We start from the raw sequence: 24,145 nt of genomic DNA on the forward strand, positions 1-24,145 counted from the left end.
TCAGGACAGGGTGACCAGAGATGCGGCAGGACAATGGCTTGGTATTTCGCAAACAGGTGAGGTTAAGTTTCACTTATGGGAAGCAGGGGGAGTGGGGAGGATTCCCCTGAAGCCCCACTCCCCCCACAGACCCCCAAACACACCACACCCGCACCCCTGCAAGCCCGAGCAGGTGGGAGCGCGGCGCAAATTCCTGCCTCAACACCAATGTCGCCTAAAGATATCTCTGAGCAGCGCCTGGAGAAGGGATTTTCCCAGACAGATTGCCATCCACCAACTCAGCTCAGGGGGTGGCCCTGGGGGGGGGTGGGGGAGGATCTACTTTAAAAAAAAAAAAATCTTCCCAAATGCCTTATAAGGATGTCAGGAATTCTGAGGTTCCCAGTCAAATCTCCAAGCCACACAGAACAGCAGCTTGCAAATGCCATCATTCCCTTTGCCGTGTCTTCCCTTGCAAAGTGCCATCTGCATTTGCAGCGACTGGATTTCAAGGTCCTTCTGACCGGTGCTGGCGGCCCGGGCTCAGTCTCCATCCTACCCCGATGGGCTCCCGCACTTCACACAACAGCCGATGCCTCCCTTCTAAGACCAGCTAGCTTTCTCCTGCTTTTCCCATAATTGTTAATTTTTTTTTTTTTTGACTGTGTAAACAGATAAGGCCTCGAAGATGTTTTGTTGCGTTTTGTTTCAATTTTTGGTCATTAAGACCCTCCGATTCCATTTGCGCTGCATTTAACTAAGGAGAAAATGACATAATTTAAAACTATTCCTGGTCAGTCATCTCCCAGTCACGTTAAACGAAGAAAAATCCCCCTTGCTTGGCGCACGCAAGAAGAATCGACACCGTCAGAAAACAAATTAGATTAGGAAAACGACAAAAATTAGAGACTGGAGAACATTTTAATTACATGCGAAGGAGAAATGGATTATTAATTTTTTAAAAATCTCAACAATCATGCCCATACAAGGTGTAATAAATATCAATATCCTCCTCCTCCCCCACCCCCACCAAAAAACCCCACATCCTGATTCACAACATATACCCCTCCCTCTTCTCCACTTGGGAAGACAAGGGAAAAAACCTGCTTCCCCCAGGATACACTTGCTCCTGTCTTTTGTCCTGCTAATTGTTTCTCTGTGATTCGGTTCTCCCAGCAGAGACTGGCCTGGCAGGCCTCTGAGGTGCCCAAGTGGGGAGGTCCTGGCCTCTGGACTCACAAGATCTCTGTGGCAGCTGGCCTGTGCCCATCTGTGACCCTGGGAGAGGCTTAGGGGCAGCAGATGCTGAGGCCCAGGCATCCAAAGATCCAGATCTCAACAGAGGTTTGAACCCCAGCATTGCACTGATTCACCGTGTGACCTCAGACCAACGTCCTAACCTCTCTGAGCCTGTTTCCTCTTCTGGAAAATCGGCAGGGCAATCATAACACTGCCTCCCAGGGCAGCTGTGCAGGTTAAATGAACGGGGATCCTGAGCACGGCATCTGGCGGGTACCAAGTACCCAGGTAACCCTCCACGTTACCATTATCATCGCTCTCCAGCTCAGTGTGACATGTGCGCACATCGAGGGCCTGCTGTGGGGGCATCTGTGGAATGGAGTGTCCACTGTAAGCAAAAGGGGCAGCTCCAGGAGCCCTGGGGAACCCAAATGTGTGCAAACGCAAGCCAACAGGATCACACCCTGCCTGAAGTCCCTGCCACGGCTCTCCCCGGCTCCTCTGATGACCTGGTGTGCAGTCCCCTGCCCAGTAGCCTGCAGCGCCCAGAGGCCGCCGGCGACAGAGCCCTGTGGTCCTGTTTGGAGCTGCCCAATTCAACACCTCACAGGAGTCTTCTTCCTCAAGGCTCACCGCCCACCTAGGAGACGGACATCCCTACAGCTCCCACCCTACGGAGGAGAAGGCACACACCTAGGGGAGGTGAAGCCTCTTGCCCAGCACAGCCCAGGGCTGGCCACCGAGGTCGAGCTGCGGGCAGCCTGAGTCCAGGGCTCGGTGATCCCTCTGCCTTCCTCTCCTGGAGGGGCAGGGCCTGGGTCTGGCTCAGCCCCCACCCCCACCCCAGCCCCCACCAGCTCTGCAACCCTGATCCTGTGGCTTCACCTCCACGAGGCTCTGTCTCCCCATCCAAGAAACGCAGGGACAAATAGCACCTACCTCATTCAGTTATGGAGATTAAATGAGGGGACACATGGGAACTGCTTGTCACAGGACCCAGCCCATAGTGAGTGCCCAATAAATGGTAGCTATTATCACGACATTATTACTGTCACCCCAGGACCACTGCAGACACTTGCATACACATCTCGTTAATGAATGAATGGCTGCAGGGAGGGAGGGGGAGAGGGAGGAGGAATCCATGAATGGATGGATGGATGAATAGATGGAGGGAGGGATGGAAGGATGCAGGGATGGATGGGGGACCAGAGGAGGTGTCCCGCCCGTCTCTTTCCCCAGCGCCCAGTGCAGGCTTGGCAGAGGGTGGGTGCCCCCAGGCCTCCGCTGGAGGGTGACCCCTCACGGTGCCTCTCCCCCTTACCCACCGCACAACCCTGCAGGGAGGCTGGCTGGCGGGGCACAGCCCCCTGAAAGGGGAGGTCTGGGGCCTCCCCCGTCCCTGCCCGCCCCCCAGGGGCTGGAGCCTACATGCCCTGCCTCGGGCCTGCAGCGGCAGGAGGACAGCTCTGCGGCAGGGGACGCAGCCAGGAAAGGCAGGCGGCGAGGCGTCCCGGGAGGCGCTCCGCAGTGCAATGCTGCATTTCACATAAAGGGGGTTCGCAATGGGCCCTGCTTGAAGAAATCTGGGAAACCGGGAACACGGAGCCTTCTTTTAATACCCATTTAATATTTATGGAGCCGCAGCAGCGCGTCAGCCGCCGTGTGGAGAACACAGCCGATCGCGGAGGGAGGACAGCGGTTCCCAAACAAACGGCTTCTAGTGGGGGAAGCGTTTACACCTGGGCCACAGCACAACACAGCAGGCGGGCGGTGCAACCCCGGGGTCCTGCCCCGACGCCCCCTGCAGCACACTGGCCCCGGGCAATGCCCACACCCCGGCCAGGCCACAGGTGCCTCCTTCGTGCCCGCGGCTGGGAAGGAAACAGAACTGGGATGAGGGTTCTCGAACGTAGTAATCAATGCATTCACTTATTCGGCAGCCGCTGACCACAGCCCTACACGCGCTGTTCCAGAAGCAACAAGAAAGCAAACACGTCACTGCCCTCAGGGAAGGGGGTGGCGGGGAAGCAATAAAGTAATCACAGAAAGTAAACAGAAAAGATACTTTTCAGATACTAATTCGGGCCTGGCAGAAGAGGGGAAGGAGTAACAGATACTGAGTAGTGGTAGGAAAAAGGAGATTGTTGCCTGCAATCCGGCAGGATCCTAAGAAAGGCCTGTCTGAACACCTCAAAGGTGAGTGCGGAGGGGGAGCCAGCCACACCCAGACCTGGAGAAAGAGAAACCAAGTCAGGGGGAAACAGCAAGTGCAAAGGCCCTGAGGCAGGGGGAGCATCCATAAATGGTCTCTCTCCTATTGTTGTTCTCGGCCACTGGGGCTTCTGCAGTGGAGAATGGTCAGGTCAACTTTCAGGTCAGGGGCAGTGGGTTCAAATTCAGTCTCCAGTGTTGAGCGTTAGCTGTGCGACCCTGGGCATGACACCTAACCTCTCTGTGCTTCTGCTGCCTCAATAGCCCCCTCTCAGGCTAACAGAGGAGACAGAAATGAGCCTGGTGCCTGTCTCTCCATAAAGGCCCAATCGGCCCAGTTGGGAGGGTTGAAAATTCTTGGAATTTCTGGGTTGAAAGACTGCCTCCAATTTGTAGGGCTCCCTTTTCGAGTCTGATTCTCTCACAGGGTGATTTGTCTTTCTGTTTCCCCCTCAAAGACACACACTAGCTGGTCCTCGGATGCCATGGGTCAAGTCAAGCCAGGGTCTCAAAGAGGAGCCTGGACGTCAGCCCTGGCACCAAGCGGTAAGCAGACATTAGGCGCCAGGTGTAGGGAAAGGTTGTATGTAGAAAAGAGGCCCGACTCCTTGTCAGGTCTCCTATGCATCGTCAAGGCCAGCGCCAGGCCAGGCTCCAGAATGAAGGTCCTAAAATGCACTTTTGAACAAGCCATTCCCTCGTGCTCACCGCATGTCCGCACAGGCATCCTACTGCTCTGGGCTAAAGCCCCAGATCCTTAGGTCGGCTCAGGAGGCCACACTGGGTGCCCGGGCTCCGTCTCACCACTCAGGCCAAGCTCACCACTCCAGGTTTCCCCCGGCACACCAGCAACCCCACCTCTGAGCCTTCACACACGCTGTTCCCTCTGCTGAAAGGCCGTGCACCACCCCACCTCCAGGCACACACCTGTCTCCCCGACCTCCCCAGACTGGGCCAGGTGCCTCCACTCATAACCCCCCAGTCTTCTCTCACCACAGATCCCATGTCTGAGCTGAATGAGAAGCCAAAGAATAAAAGCACTGGTGAACAAATGAATGAATGAGAGAAACTGCACAAGTCCTCACAATTCACAGCCTGGATTTAAAAGCAGCTTTAACCTCCCGAAGCTTGGGTGTCTCCTCTACAAACACGTGGACCCTCAACCTCCTTCCCAGAACCACTGGGTGGATTATAGGACCTGGGACCTGCGAGAGCCCCTGGCTGAGGGTCCAGCACATAGTAGGTGCTCACTAACTGTCTCTTCCACTGTGGTTAGAAAGTTCTGATGAAACCCAGGAGCTCTGCACAGAGCTTCGGAGAATCGAACAGAGATTCTGATTTTCAGATAATTAAGGAACGCTCCTCCCATGCCTGAAAGCCGGGCTCCTGGCCCCTTCCCTCCCTTCCCGTTACTGAGTGAGCCCCCAGTTATTTCACCGCCCAGGATGTTGTGATCGGACACATCCAGCACAGCCTGCCCTTGACCAGCTTTTCGAGGCAAGCTCCTCACCACCTGCCTCACCCGGCACTCTGCAGGACACCGGCCAGCCCTGAAACACCCACTGCCCCCACTCCAGGGGGGCCCTGTTCTGCAACCTAAATGACTCAGATGTGTAACTGATCCACAAAGGCCTTGGGGCCCAGGAGCAGCCAGACAGATCAAAAGAGCAGCTCAGAACCCCGTCGTGATGAAGGAGAGGGAATGGGGCCTCTGGGTCCTGAAAGGTCCCCACCAAACTGTGAGACCAGCCAGCATGTGCCAAAGGCCCAGAAAGGGGAGACTGCAAAAGGCCTTGGCTTATACAGAGCATCTTAACAGCAGGTGGCTTTTTGCAAAGGAGACACTTGGGTCACTCCGGCAGCCCAAATATGTCCAACAGATACGTGAGGGAAATCCATGAGCATCTGCACCGCCAGGGACTGCTGATGTGCAGATCAAAGATAGATATTTCCTTTGCCAAGAGGCCTGAGGCATCCACTTCCACCCGATTCAGGTTCCTCAAAGCCAGGGTGGACCCAGGACAGTCCTGGTCATGTCAGTTGTCCCCTGCTGGTCTTTATCACCAGCATCCTCTCTGGGTCTCAAAAGGATCCCCAGTTGGAAATCTCATAAAGGGTAAAGGTCCCCATCAACAAAGCCAACCTGAGGCCGGGAAGGCACCCACCTCCAAAAGGCACCCATGTTTCTCTTCTTGTCATTGGCATGTTTGCAGCTAGAGCCGTGAAGCTAGGATGACACTATTGTCCTGGGTCGGGAACTCAGAGGACCAGTGACCACACAGCAAGTATTGTCTGCAGTCCCAGAGAAACACCTGCCCCAACTGTCTCCCCAGGACGGTATGCTGAAGAAGCCCTACACCTAGAGGGCTTTCTCCAGGATCCTAAGGCCATCTCTGTCCCACTCCTCATCTTTCCACATGGCGAGTGCAGGGGGGACCCCCACGGGTCAGCCCAGAGTGCCAGTGACTGTCCCCACCGATCACCCAGAGCAGCGCTGAGAGAAAGCCAGCTCACTGAGGCTTTTGTCGAGTACTTACTGCAATGTGGTGAAATGTCACAGAGAAGCCATGGGATGCCTGGGTGGCTCACGGCTGAGCGCCTGCCTTCAGCTCAGCGTGTGATCCCGGAGTTCCGGGATCGAGTCCCACATTGGGCTCCCTGCGTGGAGCCTGCTTCTCCCTCTGCCTATAGGTCTCTGCCTCTCTCTCTCTCTCTCTCATGAATAAATAAATAAAATCTTAAAAAAAAAAAAAAAGCAGCAGCCAGGCTAACACCTAAGTAGTCCTCCCTAAGCCAAATACAGGAGAAATAACATTAACAGAAAAACAGCAAAGGGCGGGGAGGGCTAATCCTTTCACAAGCCATGCTTCCACACAAGCTCAAAAGTCACTTTTAAATTGTTTTTTTTTTCCTTGTCTTGCTCATGCCTGAAAATCTGCAAGTGATTAGTCAATAGTTAAAAATGTCACCCCCCCAAAAAATGTCACCAAGAGGTTAAAATAATAATAATAATAAAAATAATAATAATAATAATAATAATAATAATAATAATAATAATAATAAAGTAGAGAAACTCAAAAGAAAGGAAAAAGAACAAACAGCCCTCCTTCCCCCCAGGGGAGGGGGCGGTGGGAGGGGACCGGGCCCAGTCCACTGCACCCTGAAAATGCCAGCCCTCTCGCGTACCCAGCCTCTCAGCCGGCCGTGGGTCTCTAGGACGGAGAGCGCCTGCCTGCAGCTGGTATCGGCAGCCACGCTGAATGAGTGATGGGCTAAGCCAACGAAGGAGCGCACAAATATCGCGAAAATTAGACATATTCCTTGAAAAAGGATCAACCACGAGTGACTTTAAAGCATTTACCACTTAAAAACCTTTTAGCTGGGCCCATTTTGAATTATGACTACATGATTTTAAATTACACTTTCTAATTCCTCGCCGCCCACCCCCCAAGCGCTGGCTGCCGCTTCATTTTCCAATTATGTACTTTTATTTCAGAATGATGAAGAGTGCTGCTTAGTGGATCATGTCCTGTCTGCCACAAATAGCTGCTCACTTATTCCTTTAATTTTAGATACGAATGCAGTCGGTTCACCCGGCTGGTCTTCAGATTCTGAATATTCTCCATTCCCACAACACCAAACGAGGCCCAAGACGCCAAGAAACCCACAAAGCTCCGGCTGGGAAATATGTTTGTAAACCAGCGCTCCGCTCCATAAATTATTATAATTCTTGGTGCTTTCTCTATCCATCTAGCAGATCAGCAATCACATAAATAATAGTGAGTGGAATGATTTTTCTTCTGCAAAGTGCTATGTCCTAGTTTTCAAAATAAAGCATTTGGAGATTCACGTATCTGCGGAGTTGAAATGGGAAGCTGCTCAGATCCGTTTCAAACATACACACAGACATACTCACACACAAAAGGAAACGAGAGGTAAATGTGTAAAAATCAGCATTTTGAATCTCCTTTCCACATACACGTCAAGTCACACTCAACAGTCATGGGGGTTTGGGACCCACCTGGCCGGGAAAGTGGGGGAAAGCAAGAGGGTCTTGGCTGCTCAGCATTCAAATACAATTTGCAAAGAAAGTGAATGTGGATTTACAGTTCTCATGGAAATCTATTAAACAGATGTCACTGAAGCATAATCAAATCGGCACTATGGCAATTCTACACTTAAGTCTGAGATCGAGGTTTTGCCATTTTTATGATCAGAGTATTTTTTGTGATCATGCGGGAATTTGCGACTGAGGATTAAATCTCCAAAGTATGATCAATTAACTAATGTGCTGCCTGAATGACAAAAAGAAAGCCATACACACACACACACACACACACACAAACAGCAAAACTCAATTCTCCACCCCTGCCCCACCCTCCCACCCTCCCCACTTTGTGCAGGGAGCCTAGGGTTGGGGAGGGAACATTTGCCTTTTCCACAAACAAATGAACACTGCAACGCCAAATCCATTTCGTTGTGAAGGGGGAAAGACAGGGCACAAGGTACTCACTCACACTTCTCAGGTAACCGGAGCAATGTATTTTGCAGCTTTGCGGGCTGTGGCGCTATCAGAAAATGCAAAGGAAGGAAATGAAGGGGAAATGACGGGAATGTTAGAAATTGGAAATAGGCATCATTTGCTCCTTAAAGTGATGAAATTAGCATGGGCCATGTCAAAAGCCTTTTGATGTGCACCAATGCTGAGTCTCAAATCCTTCTCGGATGAAAATCTGAAGGTGTTCAGGAGAAGCAAACTCTCAGGTAGGGATCTGGGTGGTGGAGGGAGGGACCCTGGCTCTGATGCTCTCATTGAGTATCACCCTCAACCAGAAGGGACGCTTCCTTTTCCCATTGTAGCTGCTTCTATGTATCATGTGTGACCAAGTGGTGACATCAAGGTGCCCAAGTTCACGTCCAAGCAAGCCCCCAAAGGGTAATTGACGGAAAGGCATGACAGGACCGAAGGATACCTCAAGTCCGTATCTGAGTTCAAAACTGAAACGTATCATCTCAATTTGTTAAGATTTTTTTTTCATGAGGTTGGGCTGTCCTCCTCTGCCATAGCTGTTTTAAATGGAAATAAGACAGAACTAAATTTTGTCTCATTAGGACCCAAAAAAAGTCAAAATAAAGTAAAACATTTGTTTTGGCAGCAGAATGGCCAGATCACCAGGGAGAGCCACAGTGAATCAAATTAACCAAAGAACTATTTATACCTTCCCTCCAACACCACCCCCAAAAAAGGGATCTCTCTTTTTCCCTTGGGGTTGCTTTTGCTTTAACATGTTCTTCACTTCTTCGGGCTCAAGGCAAAGAATTCCAGTGGCAGTCTGGATTGGAGGCTAGCTGGTGGTCTCATTCCATGGGGACGTCCACACCCCAGGACCCACCGCTGCAGGGATCTGCTCTCAGAGAGACCCAAGCATAGTCTAAATGGCTCTTACAGCGTGAAACACACCCTTCACCCCTCTCTTCCCGGCCCCTCAAGTGTTTGGCATGTCTGATCCCAGAGGGCGTGAGACGTTTGGCCAGGAGGGAGACCCCACAAGCAGCCTGCCTCATTCAGGATGCCATTAACTGTGATGTGTGGGCTCCGAGCTAGCCTGAGAACCCAGTTCCTGGCTCCTGCACCTGGGGAGCCCCTTTCCCCAGGGTCTCTGGATCCAGAGGTACAGGCAGACAAAGGTACCAATTGCCAAACAGAGAGATCTCAGAGAGAAGAAGAATGCGGGGGGCGAGGGGGGGGGGATGCTTGAAAAGACCCTTTTTCTGTTCGCGGTGAGGGAGGGGCGATGGGAGCGACATGTCACATTGTCACATTAAAGATTTTGACAGACAATTCAGGGATAACGCAGAAATTCCACCCCTAACTGCAGCTCGGCCGCAACTTGAAAGGCATTAACTAACCTCCACTAATTGCATGTTTTTCTGTGCATAATATTTACTTGTTAAAAGTCTTTGCCTGGCCGATCATTTTCCTCTGCCCTGCTATTCATGATCAGTTTGCAGGCCTGAAACTGGAAAAACAAAATCATGTCGATAGATTAAAAGATGATGGCACTTGGGGGGGGGGGGTAGTTCTTTTTTCCACTAGTCTGGGCCTGGAATGCTGATTTTTCTCCTTGAGTGCCACCCTTTAGTGAAATCCTGCTACCATCCTTAATTCCTCAGCCGAGTGCAAAAAGATGTGTCCTGTGTTAGGTGCGCACACGAGGGGCTGTCACTGCCAGGGAAATGCAGCAAGTTCAAGGAAAACAAATGAACTTGAATTGCTTTCATCGGATGAAGATTTCGTAGTCTCAAGGGTGGTCCGGGAAAATTTTTAAAAGCAGGCTTTGCTTGAAAGGTTATTCTCTATCTTGGTCTACGCATTCCTGACACAGGTGGAGACACACTAGTAGAAAGACGCCAAAGCCTGGGTCTTTTACCCAAACTTAGACATGTTCTGTCCACAAACACAGTCCACGGGGCCTCAGCTGGGGTGCCCGAGAGTGACTCTACGTGCACGCACAGCAGTACGTCGGAGATCTGGAACCCCGCATGCGGATGACGCTCTGAGCCTACCTGCATCAACATTAAAGAGATTTACTTCAATCCAGGTCCTGCGAAATGTCTGGGGTGGAGAAATAAATAGAGAGGCAGCCCCACGCCGAACCACTTCCGAATACATGATGAAACCTCTGTGACTGGATTATCGCCTTTCGACTAGCCATCAGCCAATTAATGTACCTCCACCGAGTGAGTACTCAAACAGATGTAACCATTTCGCAGAAACCCATCTTGAGAAAAAAAGATTTTACAAGTGTTGTGGGGCTGCCACTTGGAAAGCCAATTTGCAGGGAGCCGAGCCTCGTGAAGCACAGTTTATTATGCATGGCTCCCGCACCACGGTCCCCTGTACACCGTGCCCAGCTCCAGAATGCCTCCCAATCACCACCGGCTGGCTTTCAAGCCCCGGTGTGCTCTCCACCGCCAGAAGCCTGCTTCAGCCCAGCCAAATCCGCCACCCCCTCCCCAAATGGTCTCCCAGTGCCTTGGCTCCCATGGACCAAGCCCGACTTCCAACTTGGCTATGGCAGTCGGCTGGTGGCCTCAATGACATCCCCCAGAGCATTTTAGCCAATGTGACTAATTATTCATGAAGTTGGTGTATTTATTTATTTATTTACTTATTTATTTATTTTTGCAAAGACCAGCCAGGGTACTGAGGCTCCCCGTGTGGCTGGTCCCCACTAACAAGTCTCCCCCCACCATGCAAGTCCTCTCCAACCGGCTCAAACATCCACCAGCCCGCCCACTTTTGTTCCCCAGTTTAATTTCATAATTGTTTGGCACTGAACAAGCTCTCCTCTGGGCGGGTCAACAGGGACTTTGGAGATGGGAAGGGAAGGCAACCAAGCTACTGGAGGGGAACTGGGAGAGGTCTGACCCAGCGTGGGGGGAAACGCATCTCCCGGAGGTCAGTGGGACAGACTTGGGGGCCAGGTCCCGCATGGGAGCCTCTGGCCATCCGGCCTGAGTGGAGAGAGGATGTAAGGGAATGGGAGATGGTGGGTCTAGGACCCCCCAGCCGTGGTCCGCCACAGACGCCTGGACACATCAGCTCTCAGACTGACCCTCCTCTGTCTCCACCTGGACCAGGGGAGGCTGTGAGTGAATTCACTGTCCTATAACAAGTCCCAGAATAAACACACAAGAGACAGAACTGCTCCTTAGCATGGAAATATTACCTGTGAGGGCTGGGACCTGCCTGGTTAGCCGCTGAATCCTCTGGACCAGGCACAGAGCAGATAGTAACAAATGTGTGTGCAACGAGAGAGCGGAGGGATGGATGCATGCATGTGTGGACGCATGGACGCATGGACGCGTGGATGCATGCGTGGATGAAGTTTCCAGCAACGCCCGGCCAAAGTGGCCACTAGCCCCGCATTAGTGACCCCCTCCGTCGCCCCCAAGTGCCGGCAGGGGCTCCGCGGCGCACAGTAGGCTCTCAGCGACCGGGGGCTGCTATTGTTAGGACCCTCATCATCACTTGCGCCCCGCCGGTCCGCTCCTTCCTCCCGCAACTCCGCCGGCAGCCAGCAGAGACCGGCGAGCCGGGGAAAAGTTTCGCCGCCCCTCGCCCCGGTCCGAGCCCAGCGCCCCGGCCGCGGCCCCTCCCGGCTCCCCGGCTCGGCCGGCCGGCGGCGGGGGGACACGGCCCGGCGCCCGCACCCGCCACGGGCGGCCAAAGTAACTTTGCGGGCGCCCCTGCGCCGCGCCGCGGGCGTCACCCCGCGCCCCAGAGGGTCCCGGCCGCGCCCGCCCCCGCCCCGCCCCCGGCCCCGGCCCCGGCCCCGGCCCCGGCCCCGGCCCCCGCCCCCGCCCCCGCCCCCGCCCTACCTGGCCCCGGGCTCCTCTTCGGCGGCCGCGGCGGCCGCGAGCAGCAGCGCGCACGGAGGGAGGCAGGGGCCCGGCTGCGGGGAGGGAGGCGCGCAGGGGCGGGGGCTCCTCCGGCGGCGGCCGCCGCGCCGCGCGTCCGAGGCAGCAAGTGGGAGCCAGACTCCTCCTTCGGGGGGCGGGGGGCGGGGGGCTCCCCGCCGCCCCCTCCCTCGCCCGCCGCGCCGCTCCGAGCCGCCCCGGCGCCCCTCCCGCCGCCGCCCTGCCCCCCCGCTCGCTCCCGCCTCCCCCGCCCCGCGCGCCCGCCCGCCGGGGCCCCCGCCGCGCCCGCCAGGCCTCGGCCCTCGGCCCCCGCCCGGCCCGGGCCCCGCATCCCGCCGCCGCGGGCACCGGGGAGCAGCGGGGCGGGCACCGGGGGGCGGCGGGGCGGGCGGCCGGGCGGGGGAGCGGGCCCGCGCTGCGGAGGAGAGCCGGCGGCCGCCCCGCCGCGCCCCGCGCCCCCTCCGGCCCGCCCCCCGGCCCCGGCCCGGCCCCGGCCCCGGCCCCGGCCCCGGCCCCGGCCCCGGCCCGGCCGCGCGCGGGGTGGGCGGGGAGCGGGGCGGGGGCGCTCTCACCTCCGGATCCGCGGCCGCCGCGCCGGGCTCGGCTGCTGGGGCGCGCGCGGCTCCTTCCGGGGCGCCGCGGCCCCCGCCTCCGGCCCGGACCCCCTCCCGAGGCCGCGGGGGCAGCCGGCCCCGGACCCCCACCCCCCATCCTCCCCCCGGCTCGCAGGCTGCGGAGGCCCCGCTCCGCCGCCTGCGCCCCCATCTCTTGCTCCCCGGGGTCCCAGGTCCCCAGTCCCAGGGTACAGACGGTGGCCGGCGGAGGCTTGACCCGGAGCGGGGCAGGTAAGCGGGTCAAGGCCACGGAGCACCTAGCCCCCGGCTCGAAGGTCCTGCCTTGTCGGGGAGAGGGGAGAGCGACACCCCCCGCAGGCGGTGGTCCCACCCTGGGGAGTTTGAGAGGCCCCCGTGACCTCCAGGCCCTGCCACGGGTGGAGGGCCGCGTCCACAGGGCCTGTAGCCAGGGCACGGCTCAGGCCTGGACCTCCCAGACAGAGAGGGAGGTGAGAAGGGGGGTGTGGCCCCTCAGAGGCCCATCTAAGGCACCCCAACAATGTTTATGGGTCCCCTCCCCCAACACACTCACATCACACGGTGGCTCCCACTCCTGCATTCTTCCAGGCTTCAGACTCAATATGAGGACACCCTGTGTGGGCGCCTGGGGCCTGGCCTGCCCTCGGGGACAGCCCAGTCCAGGAGGGAGGCAGACAGGGACCCAGGAGAATCCCCTGCACCAGTGCCGGAGCAGGAGCAGGAGCAGGAGCAGGGACCGCTACCTGGTGTGGCTTCTTGGAGGTGGACACACCCCAGCTGAAAAAGTGTATGCCAAGGAGAGAAGGTATGGAAAAGGCATTCCAGGCAGAGGGAACAGTGCATGCAAAGGCCTTGGCATGTTTGGAATGGCAGCTTCAATGGGACTGGAGAGAGGAAGTGGGGGGAGAGGGGAAGGAGGGTGGGGGAGGGGAGGAACAGGAGCCCCATCAGGAAGAGCCTTGGATGCCTGCCTAAGGGGGTGGACTTTATCAGGGACAGTGGGGAGCCACAGCAGGTTTTGAGCAGGGGCATGCCTCGGTCAGGTTTCTCATTTGCCCGGGCAGAGGAGCAGGAGGGGCCACTCTGGGAGATGAAGGAAGCCCTGCTGGGGCCCTGAGGCCAGCAAGGGGGACAGAGAATGGCTGAGGGGACCTCAGGTGAGCATCTGCCTCCTCTTCCTTGTCTGTGGACCTGAATTCTCCACTGCGGCCTGGGGCCATCCTGGGGGTAGGGGGCAGAGGCCAGGCTAGAAGAACAAACTCAGCCAGGCATGCGGGCAGGGCAGCTGGAACACCCGGCCGGCAGCCCCTAGACTTCTCCTCAAGAGCCGGGAGCCGCCACTCGGTCTCCCCGCAGGGTCCGTTCTGGAAAGCGGGTTCCCCAGTGCCCTCACGCCCCCAGGCAGGACCCCCACCCCCCACGATCACTCGCTCTATCTCTCGGGTCCACGCTGACCTTTGCAGATGCCCAGCTTCGGTGTGCCTGCCTAGTGAAGGTCAGGGCCCCAGGGAAGGCTCTCCCCAAGTCAAGAAGAGAAGAGTGTGGGAGCAGTCAGATAAACACACAGGCCTGCTGCCGAGGGCAAGGCTTGCTCAGTGGCCCACGTCTGCTGTCAGCCCCACTGCTCAGGGGGCTGCAACATCCAGTGGACACCTGTGTCGTCCTGGGAACCTGGAGGTGGCCAGGGATACAGGGGGCACCCAGATGCAGCCCCTGCCATCCAGCCATGGCCAGTGAAAAGCCAGAGGGGAGATGTGCCTAGAGACCCGCCTGGAACCGAGTGTGGGCTGGGGGAGGGAGAGATGCCCACCCTGGGAGACGGAGCAGGGCTTCCCGGAAGAGGGCCTGAGGCTGAGCCTGGAAGAAGGACTGGGGAGATGGCCTGATGGGCATTCCCAACGGTAGAATTGCAGATGCCCAGGAGGAGATGTGCAGGGAGGGCAGGAGGGTGTAGACTCCCTAAGGATGCAAGCAGGCCCTAAGACAGGTCGGGAAGGGCCTTGAGGGCCACGCTCAGCAGGCCACGGGGCCCCTGAGCTCATTCAAACAAAATGCCCTGTGGTGTCTTGTGACCAGCGCGCCAGACTGGTACCTACCGAGCAAATGGAGGATGAGATCCACTGACCTCAAACCCCTCGTGGCACGCAGAGCCACCCAGCTCCTCCAGCGGGGCTGCCCAACCCCGTGGAGCATAAAGCAGCCTCCTGAACCAGCAGGGAGCATCTTTCTCACCCTAGGGCTGCAGGCTTCACCAGCACATCATCTCCAAGGAAAGTGGTCCATCCACCTGCTGCCTGCCAAAGACAGAGCCACAGCTTGGTAGTGGCCTCAGGAGACCCTGGAGGACATGTGGTCTGGGACAGTGGAGAATTGTTGGTCTTGGTCCCTGTGGAGAGAGCAGAGAAATTCCTGTGACACTCATCCTCTAAAGCCAGCTTCCTCACCACTTCCAATCCCACCAGCCCTCCCTTCAGCTCCCAGACACCATCCATTACCTCCCTGGGACATGCACGTATTGAGCACTTACTGAAGGCCTGACACTTCAGCACTTCTTTTGGAGCAAAGCATGAGCTCCCCACCTAAAGGGCCTGCCATTACCTGCACCACCCAGTCAGTCCCAGGCACTGAGCTCTGAGCTTGACCCACACTTACCCTGGTCCAGGTTGCTTCTTGCTTCGCCCCGGGCCCCAGCACTGTATCCCACAGGGCCTCTGGTGCAGTAGGTGTCCAGTGAATGGGCTCTGAAAGAGGGATTGAGGCATACAGGATGGGCAGGGTAGACCCACTCCTAAAAGAGCAACCAACTGGCAAACACAGCAGACATTCTGCTTTTGGAAAAATTTAATAACACAGTGGCACTTGTTCATGGAGACTAATAGAAACACCACACAATCTCATACTGCTAAACCAGCCAGGGGATGGCTTGTTCATCTGGGAAGCATTTCCCAGGAGCCTACTATGTGTTGGGGAGAGAAGGAGAAGATGCCAGGCTATCTGCCCTCAGGGAGGCAGGAGGTTGACAGATGCTCATGACACCAGGGACAAACAAAGGGCAGCTGAAGACAGAGAGAAGGGCAGCAGGTGCAGCCCAGAGACACGTCAGAAGAAGGCTACGTGGGCACATCAGAGGAATTAGATTTCAGGAGGAGGATAAATAGGAGAGGGACAGCCCAGCAGAGGGATCACCCTGTACCAAGGCTCAGGAGTCTCAAGAGAGCATGGTAGGACATCCACTGGCCAAGAAATTCACTTTCCAGGAAGGCGTCCCGAGGCAGTAACTGCAGTTGTTCAAAATCGTCCTAAATCAGAAACAACCTAAATGCCCAGCAAGAGGGGATTGGTTTTAAAAAGTACAGGATGCCTGGAGAATCACAAGCAACCAAATCATGCTGCTGAGATGCAATGTGGCAGGAAAATGAGGTCTATGCTCAGCACGCATCCCATGAGCCAGTGAAGTAGCTCACACAAGAATGCTCCTGATTCTGTTTTGAAGAAAGAAAGAGAAAAAAAAAAAAAAGAATGTAGGCAGAATGTCCAGCAAAATAACCGTGGAAATAAGATTATGGGTGATTTTTTTCCCTTGATTAATAGGACCCTTTGTAGCCTCCAACCTTTCTATGATCACCAATATCATGGAGAGTGGAGAGTGTTCAGGAGGGGTATGAGCAGAGTGGAGGGTGCGTGTAGGGCAGGGGCTGGGATGGGCTAGAGGCATGGGTGAGGCCGGTGCCCTGGAGGACCTTTCATGCCTCAGTGACAAAGGAGCTTAGGTTTTCGGGCCCTCCTTAGGTACTCCGTGGTGCCTGGCATGCAGCCAATGTTCAGGGTATGATTTTTTGGCACATAGTCGCTGGGCTCCCACAACATGCCAGCACTGTGTCAGGCCCCAGCAATCACCCTGGCAGGGGAGGCCAGAAGATCTCAGAGAGGGGACGCCAGTATGTGCTGGAGGGGTCGGGAGAAGCTCCCTGGGGTTGGAAGGATGAAGCCTGGCATTGCACCCCCCACCTATGCCCCATTATAACCTTCAAGGTCTCTGCCGGGCAGCCCACGTCTGTCTGGATCCTGACACAGCCCAGAGACAGGTCAAGTGCAACGCAGCTGTCTGACACAGGCCTCACCCAGGCCCTTCATCTACACCCAGGGCCCAGGGTGGAAAGGCCATGCCCTGTTGGGGAGCCCAGGCCTGCCCGCCTCCTCTCAGACTCAGGTACAACCTGCAGTGACTGCCCCCAACTCCTGAACCAGGCCCTGATCGTTGGTTCAAAACCCACCTCTGCCACTTACAGCTCGTGACTCTGAAACTCGGCCTCTCAGTCTTTATTGTTATAAAGCTGATACAACAATCTCAACCCAAGAGGGCGGTGCACGTGGAGTGCCTGGTACACAGCTGGCGCTCAGCTAGTGGTGCTTGCTAACGCTCTCACGGTTCCAGATACCAAGTCTAGGATCTGGATTCTAACCCAGTTCTGCCAACTTGCTTGGGACCTTGGCACATTCTCATGTTTCCCTGAGCCTCAATTTTCTCCGCTTAGGGAGAAAAATGATGTAATCGCTTGCTCCCACGCTTGGTCAAAGATGAAATGAGAAGAGGTGGAAGGACCCCAGGAGCTCCCTCCTCTTGCCCCTGACTGAGGTTCCAGCCAGGCTGCCTTCCAAACGAGTCCCCCCCAAGCCCCATCCCAGGACACTCCCCCCATACGGCCCTTGGGCCATCACCCGGACAGCCGGATACAGAGAAGGGCCTTGTATAGGGAGCTTCAGGACACTAGCTAGCTGATCATGCCACAGGGAGGCTCTGGGCCAACCAACCTGGAGGGAAAGGCATTTGTCACTAGAAAATTGGCCCAAGATATGCCTCAGGAATGGTGTCCTCTGCCCCAGGTGATGCTGTTCCAGGCTTGGAGTCCCCAGGAGCTGGATAGAAGCCACACGCAGCCAGGAGCAGCCACCCTCTGCAGGCTGCAAGAGCCAGGAGGATGCTGCAGCTCACAGCTCTCCTGGGGCAGGGAGGGTGCAGGAGGCGCTGGGTGTCACCTCCTGACACCATTGCCAACCCTCTGGTCAGCACCCCTGAGCATCCCAGCACCCGTGCCACGGCCCCTCACACGCTGCCTGTGAGCCCTTTATTGTTTTTAGAGAACTTTTCCAGATTCCTTGAAGCTGGTTTATTTCTCACAACAGCCTGGCTGGGACCTCAGCTAGGGGCAACCTGCCCTGTGAAGGAAGACTATGAAGCCCATTTTACAGATGGAGAAACTGAGGCTCCGAGAGGCTTGGAGACCCGTCCAGCTAGTGTATGTTAAAGACTGCAAGGCCAATCTTCAGACTTCGGAACACCTGCTCTCCCCGCCACCCACTCTGCCCCACTTGGGTTGGCAGGCCAGCTCCTTCCAAGTCCTCTAAAGACCCCAACACACCTCAGGTACCATCACAGCTCCGGCAGGGGCTGCGGGGCTCTGCTGAGCTGTCCAGGGTCCTGGCCACTGCTCTGATCCCTCTCCTGGCCACCACTTGTTCCCACCTCCTGGATATCAAAGAAGTGAGAGCATGGGAAGTTGAGCCTGCCCCATGGCTCCGTCCCTACACTGCCTACGCTCCCTGTGAGCCCTGAGATACCACACTCAACTCCCTTTTCTGAAAAATGGGTGCAACACGGGGCAGGCCAGGAGGTGGCTCATATTCCATAAACTTGCACTAGACGTGATAGCCACCTCCTTGGGGCCAGGCAAAGCCAGAGTGGCAGAGACCCTGGCCCTGGCCCTGCTCTTGAGCAACGAGTCAGAGAGTGTAGGGCCTGGAAACTGACCATGACCACACACTGATGAGCAGAAGGGAGCTCAGGCTGGGGGAACACAGGGTCCCAGAGGGCAGAGAAGGGGAGGTGTTTGGGGAGGGCCTGGTGACAAGGGTGAAGGGAAGAGGGAGTGGACTCTTGGGGCAGGGACGAGATAAGCAAAGACGGGGAGGTAGGAGTCCAAAGGGAGCTTGGGGTAGAGGAGGGAGGGACCCAGGACCTCCAGAGTCCAGAGCTCAGCCCCAGGGAAGGGCGGGCCTGGTGCACCTGGTCGGATCCCTTGGGCAATAGATGGTGTGAAGTGGGGATACAAGGATGGCAGAGAGACTCCCCACGCCCGACCCCAGAGGTAGCAAGGCCAGGACTCCATGACCTACAGCTATAGTAACAATAGCTAGTCCTGGTCACTTTACCATGTGTCTCCTCCTTCGATCCTCATGACCCCACACCAGCTCAGTGTGGAGTGGTGGGCAGGGACTGGGACACAGTGGGGTCTGCAGGCTGCCAACATCCCCCTCCAGCTGAGCTTAGGATCTCCTCAAACATCCCTAAGCTCTGCATCCTCAACCGAGTAAGAGGAGAAAGTACTGGCTGGCCTGGTCCTGGTGAGGATGGAGTCAACCGTCAACCAGACCCGAAAATCCGGCTCTCTGTCCTTGGGAACATTTGACTCCATTGCTGGAGCTCACCAGAATTCTCTCGGGGTGGCTCTGGCATCCGCTGGATCCCCTGTGTCTTTGTCTGTCTGGGACAGCTGCCCTATCCCAATTACTTTGTCCAAAACCAGCTTGGATTTGTGGGCACTGGGACACAGGTGACCCCATCCCTATGAGCTGGTAGCAGCAGCACTGGAGGTGAGTCAGACTGTCTGACCCCAGAGCTGGGTCAGTGTTGGTGCTGGAGCAGAGGGTGCTCCTAGGACCCAAGAATAGAACGAGTGTGGGGTCTTGTCTCTGGCTCTGGGAGCCCAGATCCAGACCACTGCTGCCCCCAGACACACCCAGAATCCCATGGAAGGCTTGGATAAAATGCTCAGGACACAGGCCTGGGTCTCTGAACAGGTGCCCAATCAGGATCCAGCAGACAGGAGGGCTCCCAGGTGGGCCAGATGTTGGAATGAACGCCCCAGGGAGCAGGGAGCTGGGAGGTGAAGGCCCTAGGTACCAGCGTGAGTGGGCACCTCTTTCTAATGCAATGAGCCCGGAAGCCCAGGCACCCCTGGGCCCCACCTCATGTCCCTCACTCCTGAAGCGGCTGGCACCCCGCCTCCCGAACCCAACTCCTCCCACCTCCACGGCCTTCCCTGAGCTCCCTGCCCCCCTCACTGCCGTCATGGAGCCTCTCCTGCGTGGAAACACTTGGTGTCTCCCCACTGCTCCTAAGTCTGCATCCTGCCCATCCCACCCAGGATGCACCTGCCCAGCCAAACTACCCCTCCTGGGCCCACCTCGGGACTGTAACTGCTCCACCCTCTCGCTCGGCCCATGGCCAGCAGAGGGGATCTAGAGCCAGGGGGGCAGCCGGGCAGGACTGGGGTCCAGCAGCAGGCGAGGCTGGGGCTTCCTACCACCCAGATACCTCCCTGGAGCCAGCCTCTGAGCCACCCCAAAGCCCCACCCCATCTCTCTCCTGCTGAAAGCCCCCCTCTCCCAGCACCCCTCACCCAGTCTGAGGTGTCCAAAGTCTTATGGGCACCTTAACAACATATTTGAGTCAGAGTCCTCAAAGGTTAGGTAGGGAGAGATCTCAGTGCCCTTCTAGTCCAGCCTCACCCTAATTTCCCCACTGTACAAACAGGAAACTGAGGTCCAGATTACAAAGGAAACATAGGAGAGGGAATATTCTGTCCCCAGATGAAAGGAAAGAATAAACAGTTCTTAAAGAGGAGGGTCAAGAGTGGGGGTGGGGAGGGTGCTGAAGACAGACTCCTGTGATTCCGCATCCGGGATTATTGATGCCTGAGGCCATAGGCACTGCTGGTAAACCTCACTACTCTAATTCATCAGGGTAGTCACCCATTTTACAGATGAGGAAATTGAGGTCGGAGCCGGTGAGTGACTCACCAAAGGTGCATTGCAAGTGCCCTGACCTCAACTTGCACACGCTCCCATCCTTGATGGAATGCTCTGCAGGCAGCCTAGGGGAAAGGAAGGCTGTGTGTGCATGTGCTGTCCCCAGGCCACCACCCCGATGAAACTTCACTCGGTCAGCCTCCCTCCTGACTGCCATTCCCACGGTCCCCTGCACGTCCTGCCGCTGCAGTGCACTCAGAGAGGCCAGAAGCCGCTACGTTTGAGCACACACGTTATACTCTGAATCCTCATAACCACCCGGACAGGTGGCATTCTTTTTTTTTTTTTTTTAATTTTTTTTATTTATTTATGATACAGAGAGAGGGGGCGGGAGGCAGAGACATAGGCAGAGGGAGAAGCAGGCTCCATGCACTGGGAGCCCGACGTGGGATTTGATCCCGGGTCTCCAGGATCACGCCCTGGGCCAAAGGCAGGTGCTAAACCGCTGCGCCACCCAGGGATCCCGACAGGTGGCATTCTTATGACAAGCAGGGATGGAGAGAAGGGACTTGCCCGAGGTCACATCTTGAGTCCCTGAGAGGGCTGCGGTGGCACCCAGTCCTGGCCCATTCCATCCCCGGCCTCTGGCTCCCCGCGGCTGCCTGAGCCAGAAGGGCCGCACCAGAACAGCTCCAGCCTCCACCTCCCCCTGGGTGCCCAAAGCAGACATCGCTCATCAATGACAATGCCCTCCTGTGTTCCCGGGGACACAGCCTTAGATCCTTGCATGGGACCCCGGGCAGCCACTGTGAAGAACCCTCCCAAGCTCTCTGCCCTGCTGTGTGTCACAGAGGCAGTCACTTCCCTGCCAGGTCAGGTCTGAAGCTGACCAGGGAGTCCTGGTGGTGTCCATGCACAACATCCTCCCTTCCCAGAGACCAGCCCCTTCTTCATAGCTCTCTGGGGCCTCAACCAACCCCACCTCAAGGATGGCCATTTTTTGCACCATTGAGCCACGAAACCCCCAGCCTAAACCCAAAGCTGCAGCCTTTCCTGAAGCCCCCTCGCAGACTGCCCCTCCAGCCCCTGGGACCCCTGTAGCCAATACTCCCTGCTCCACATCTTTGAGCACCACCAGGGGACCCTCTCCTCTGCACCTGCCTTTTAACCTGCTCATGTCTCCTGCTGTCACAAATAAGACTTCTGTCCCTCCCATGTCATCCTCCAGCTACTACCCATCTCTTTCCCCTTCTCAGCAACGTTTCCTGAAAAAGGCTTCCACACATGCTGCCTCTACTTCCCTGTCCCACCTGCCCTCTCCTCAGGCCAGAACATGGTCGCCAAGAGCCTCCCAGTGCCTACGATGATCCAGCTCACCCTCAGCCATGTAGGCCTCTCCCACTGCAATCAACACAGCGTCCAGCCTCTTGGCCATGGCCCTCAATTCTGCATGTCCTGGTCCTGGGGACACCTCCAGGGCCGCCCCACGCCCCACCCTGCACCCTGTTCTCCAGACACACTGACCAACTTCCTTCTTGTTGCCTCTGGGACTCCCTTCTGGCTCAGTCTTCTGCCCGCGGGGGTAAATAATCACAACAGCAATAACACACCCGTCGCTTATTTAGAACTATGTGCCAGGCATTGTGCTAAAACAGATTAGTTAATTCCATCCTCCATCAACTCTATTTTATTCACTGACTCCACACATATTTATTGAGCACCTACTGTGTGCCCCACCTTTCTGCAAGCACTAGAGTACTGCAGTGAACTGCAATGCGGGCATTACTGCTTCAGTTGTGCAGTACAGCACTCGAGGCTCAGAGAGGCTGAGAGGCCTGCCTGGGCTCACACAGCCATGAGGTAGACTCTACACCCTATGCCCACTCCTCCCCCCATGCCGTGGCCTCCCTGTGGGCTACCCGTTCCAAATCAGTCCCAGAATCTTGCCCACCCCGCTCCTCCCCCCTGAGATGCCCCTGGAGCCCAGCACCCTCAGCTCTTTGTTCTCCTCCCTGGGAGCCCCCTCCCACCAGCCCCACCGCCTAGCCGCCAGCCTGGCTGCTGCCTCCCCAGGAGCCACTGCCAAGCCGTCAGCTCCTTTCATCACCCCGAGGCAGCCAGAGGGAGCGCCAGCAGCTTCTTTGGCACACACCCGCCTCCGGCCGCTTGCCGCGTGTTCTCAGGCACAGACGCCAGGCCAGCAGGGCGGGCACCCAGCCCCAGGCCTGTGGCTGCAGAAGGAGGAGAGGGTCAGTGCTGGGGATCCAGGCCTCCCCGTTGCAGATCAGGAAACTGAGGCTGGGGATCAGTCTGCCTCTTTTGAAGTTGTCAACCCACCAGGTAACAACCGGATGTCTGTGGAATCCCTCCCCTCTGCTGGAATGCTCTCCATTCAACCCCCATGGGCCCTCGTGCTCAGCAAGGGTGAGCACTTCCTCGGCGGGTCCTGCTCTCCAGCCAGGTCAAAGCTCCCTCTCCGCGTTCACAGCACCCACCCCAGAAGACGCCTGGCTGATGGTCAGCCCAAGGGGTACTCGGTGGCTAAGGAGGCTCCGGAGTGGGGAGCTCAGGTCTAAGGAAGTTCTCGGGGCCCCACCGTCCATCTGCTCACAGTGCTGCTTCTCTCCATGTGTGGGCACACGCCTGGCCTTTCAGGACAGCGGTGCTTGGCTCCTGGAGGCTGGACCTCTTTCCCCCATCCTGACTCTGAGGCCCCAGCGGCAGCCGAGGGCTGGGCAGGGACACCTGATCCCCCCGGAGATGCCAGTAGCCTTCGGAATCTCTATCCCACACCTTTGGCCAGGAGGCTTGGACGAGAGCCCAGCTCTGGCTCCAGGATCACCCCCTTCAAGTCCCTGACACTTCGCTTCCTCCTCTGCCAAACGGATTCTTCTTGGTCCGGCAGGTGACAGTTGAAAGCAGGCGACAGACGCAGGGCCCTGCCTCTGCCTGTCCTCCTGCTGCCCTGCCTCCAGGGAGACAGCTGTGCGCGGTGGAGGCCCCCGGGAAGCGGCAAGGGCAGCGGCCCCTCCTGTCGGGTCTCCGCCTGCCACTTCAGGGGTGCCGCAGAGCAGCACAGCCCGGCCGGCGGGGCCGCGGGACACCTGGCCACCTGCGCCCGCAGCCTCTGCAACCGGAACACGCCCCAGGAGTGTAAGGAACCGGGCTGGCATCCGGGAGGGGGCTGCGTTGACAAAAGTCGAGAAACACGTGTGTTGAAGGGGAAGACCCACGCGGCGGTGACTCTCGGCCCCTGCACCGCTCGTGCGCACCTGCCCGCGCACCCCAAGGCCCGGCCCGCCGGGTCCCCTTCAGACTCACGGCCGGGAATCCCATTGGGCCGCTCTTGGGTCAGGTGCCCAGCCTGGACCAATCAGCCGCGGCGGGGGGCGGGGCCGTGGAGCGCGGAGTGAGCCTGACCAATCCCCGAGAGCCGGGGGTCTGTGGGCGGGGCAGCCGCGAACACGTGGCTTCTCGTTTTACTGGTGGGAGGTTGGCGGGCCCCCAGGTTAAGGTGTTCCTCGCCGGTGTGTCCCGCGGTTGTCGGACCAACCCAAAGACCCTGCGATGGGAGGGAGCCAGATAGGCTTCAGGTGAAGAGGAGGGAGATGAGGGGCAAGGCCCCGGGGGAGAGGACCCTGACTGCAGGTGGGGGGACTTCCAAGCACCAGGTGGGACAGACATGACAAGGTCCCTGTTTTGAGCAATGACCCTGGTAATGACAGGCCAGGGGGTGATCCAGGAAGAGTGGGGAGTGGATGCAGACAGGAATAAGAAAGTAAACTGTGACCCAAGCCCCTGGGGGCAGGGGAGGGAGAGGAAACTGCTGGCCAGGGTTCCAGGACGCCCAGCATACTTGCTGGGTGAGATGGGGAATCGAAGGAGGGAAG

The 24,145-nt window shown here is 57.2% G+C and overlaps 1 protein-coding gene and 2 long non-coding RNA genes across 5 annotated transcripts in view; 2 read left to right on the forward strand and 1 right to left on the reverse strand.

Moving 5' to 3' along the window:
• Positions 1-13,131, reverse strand: part of MPPED1 (metallophosphoesterase domain containing 1) — a 77,935-nt gene extending 64,804 nt beyond the window's left edge. The window contains exon 1 of one of the 3 annotated variants that reach the window (XM_072843619.1): positions 13,000-13,131. In XM_072843619.1, the coding sequence (XP_072699720.1) occupies positions 13,000-13,026 (27 nt within the window). In that variant the 5' untranslated portion in view covers positions 13,027-13,131. Of the gene's footprint in view, positions 1-11,814; positions 11,941-12,425; positions 12,443-12,999 lie in introns of those variants that run through there. The other 2 variants (XM_072843621.1, XM_072843620.1) reach the window with 2 other exon arrangements.
• Positions 3,177-7,274, forward strand: LOC140642705 (uncharacterized). Its single transcript, XR_012039134.1, has 3 exons — positions 3,177-3,414; positions 3,888-3,975; positions 7,002-7,274. It is a non-coding gene; the product is annotated as an uncharacterized lncRNA (long non-coding RNA).
• Positions 12,578-16,012, forward strand: LOC140642704 (uncharacterized). Its single transcript, XR_012039133.1, has 4 exons — positions 12,578-12,698; positions 13,035-13,251; positions 13,490-13,603; positions 14,523-16,012. It is a non-coding gene; the product is annotated as an uncharacterized lncRNA (long non-coding RNA).
• The last annotated feature ends 8,133 nt before the right edge of the window (positions 16,013-24,145 follow it).

Source organism: Canis lupus, chromosome 11, assembly GCF_048164855.1.
Source record: "Canis lupus baileyi chromosome 11, mCanLup2.hap1, whole genome shotgun sequence".
In the NCBI taxonomy this organism is placed as follows: domain Eukaryota; kingdom Metazoa; phylum Chordata; class Mammalia; order Carnivora; family Canidae; genus Canis; species Canis lupus.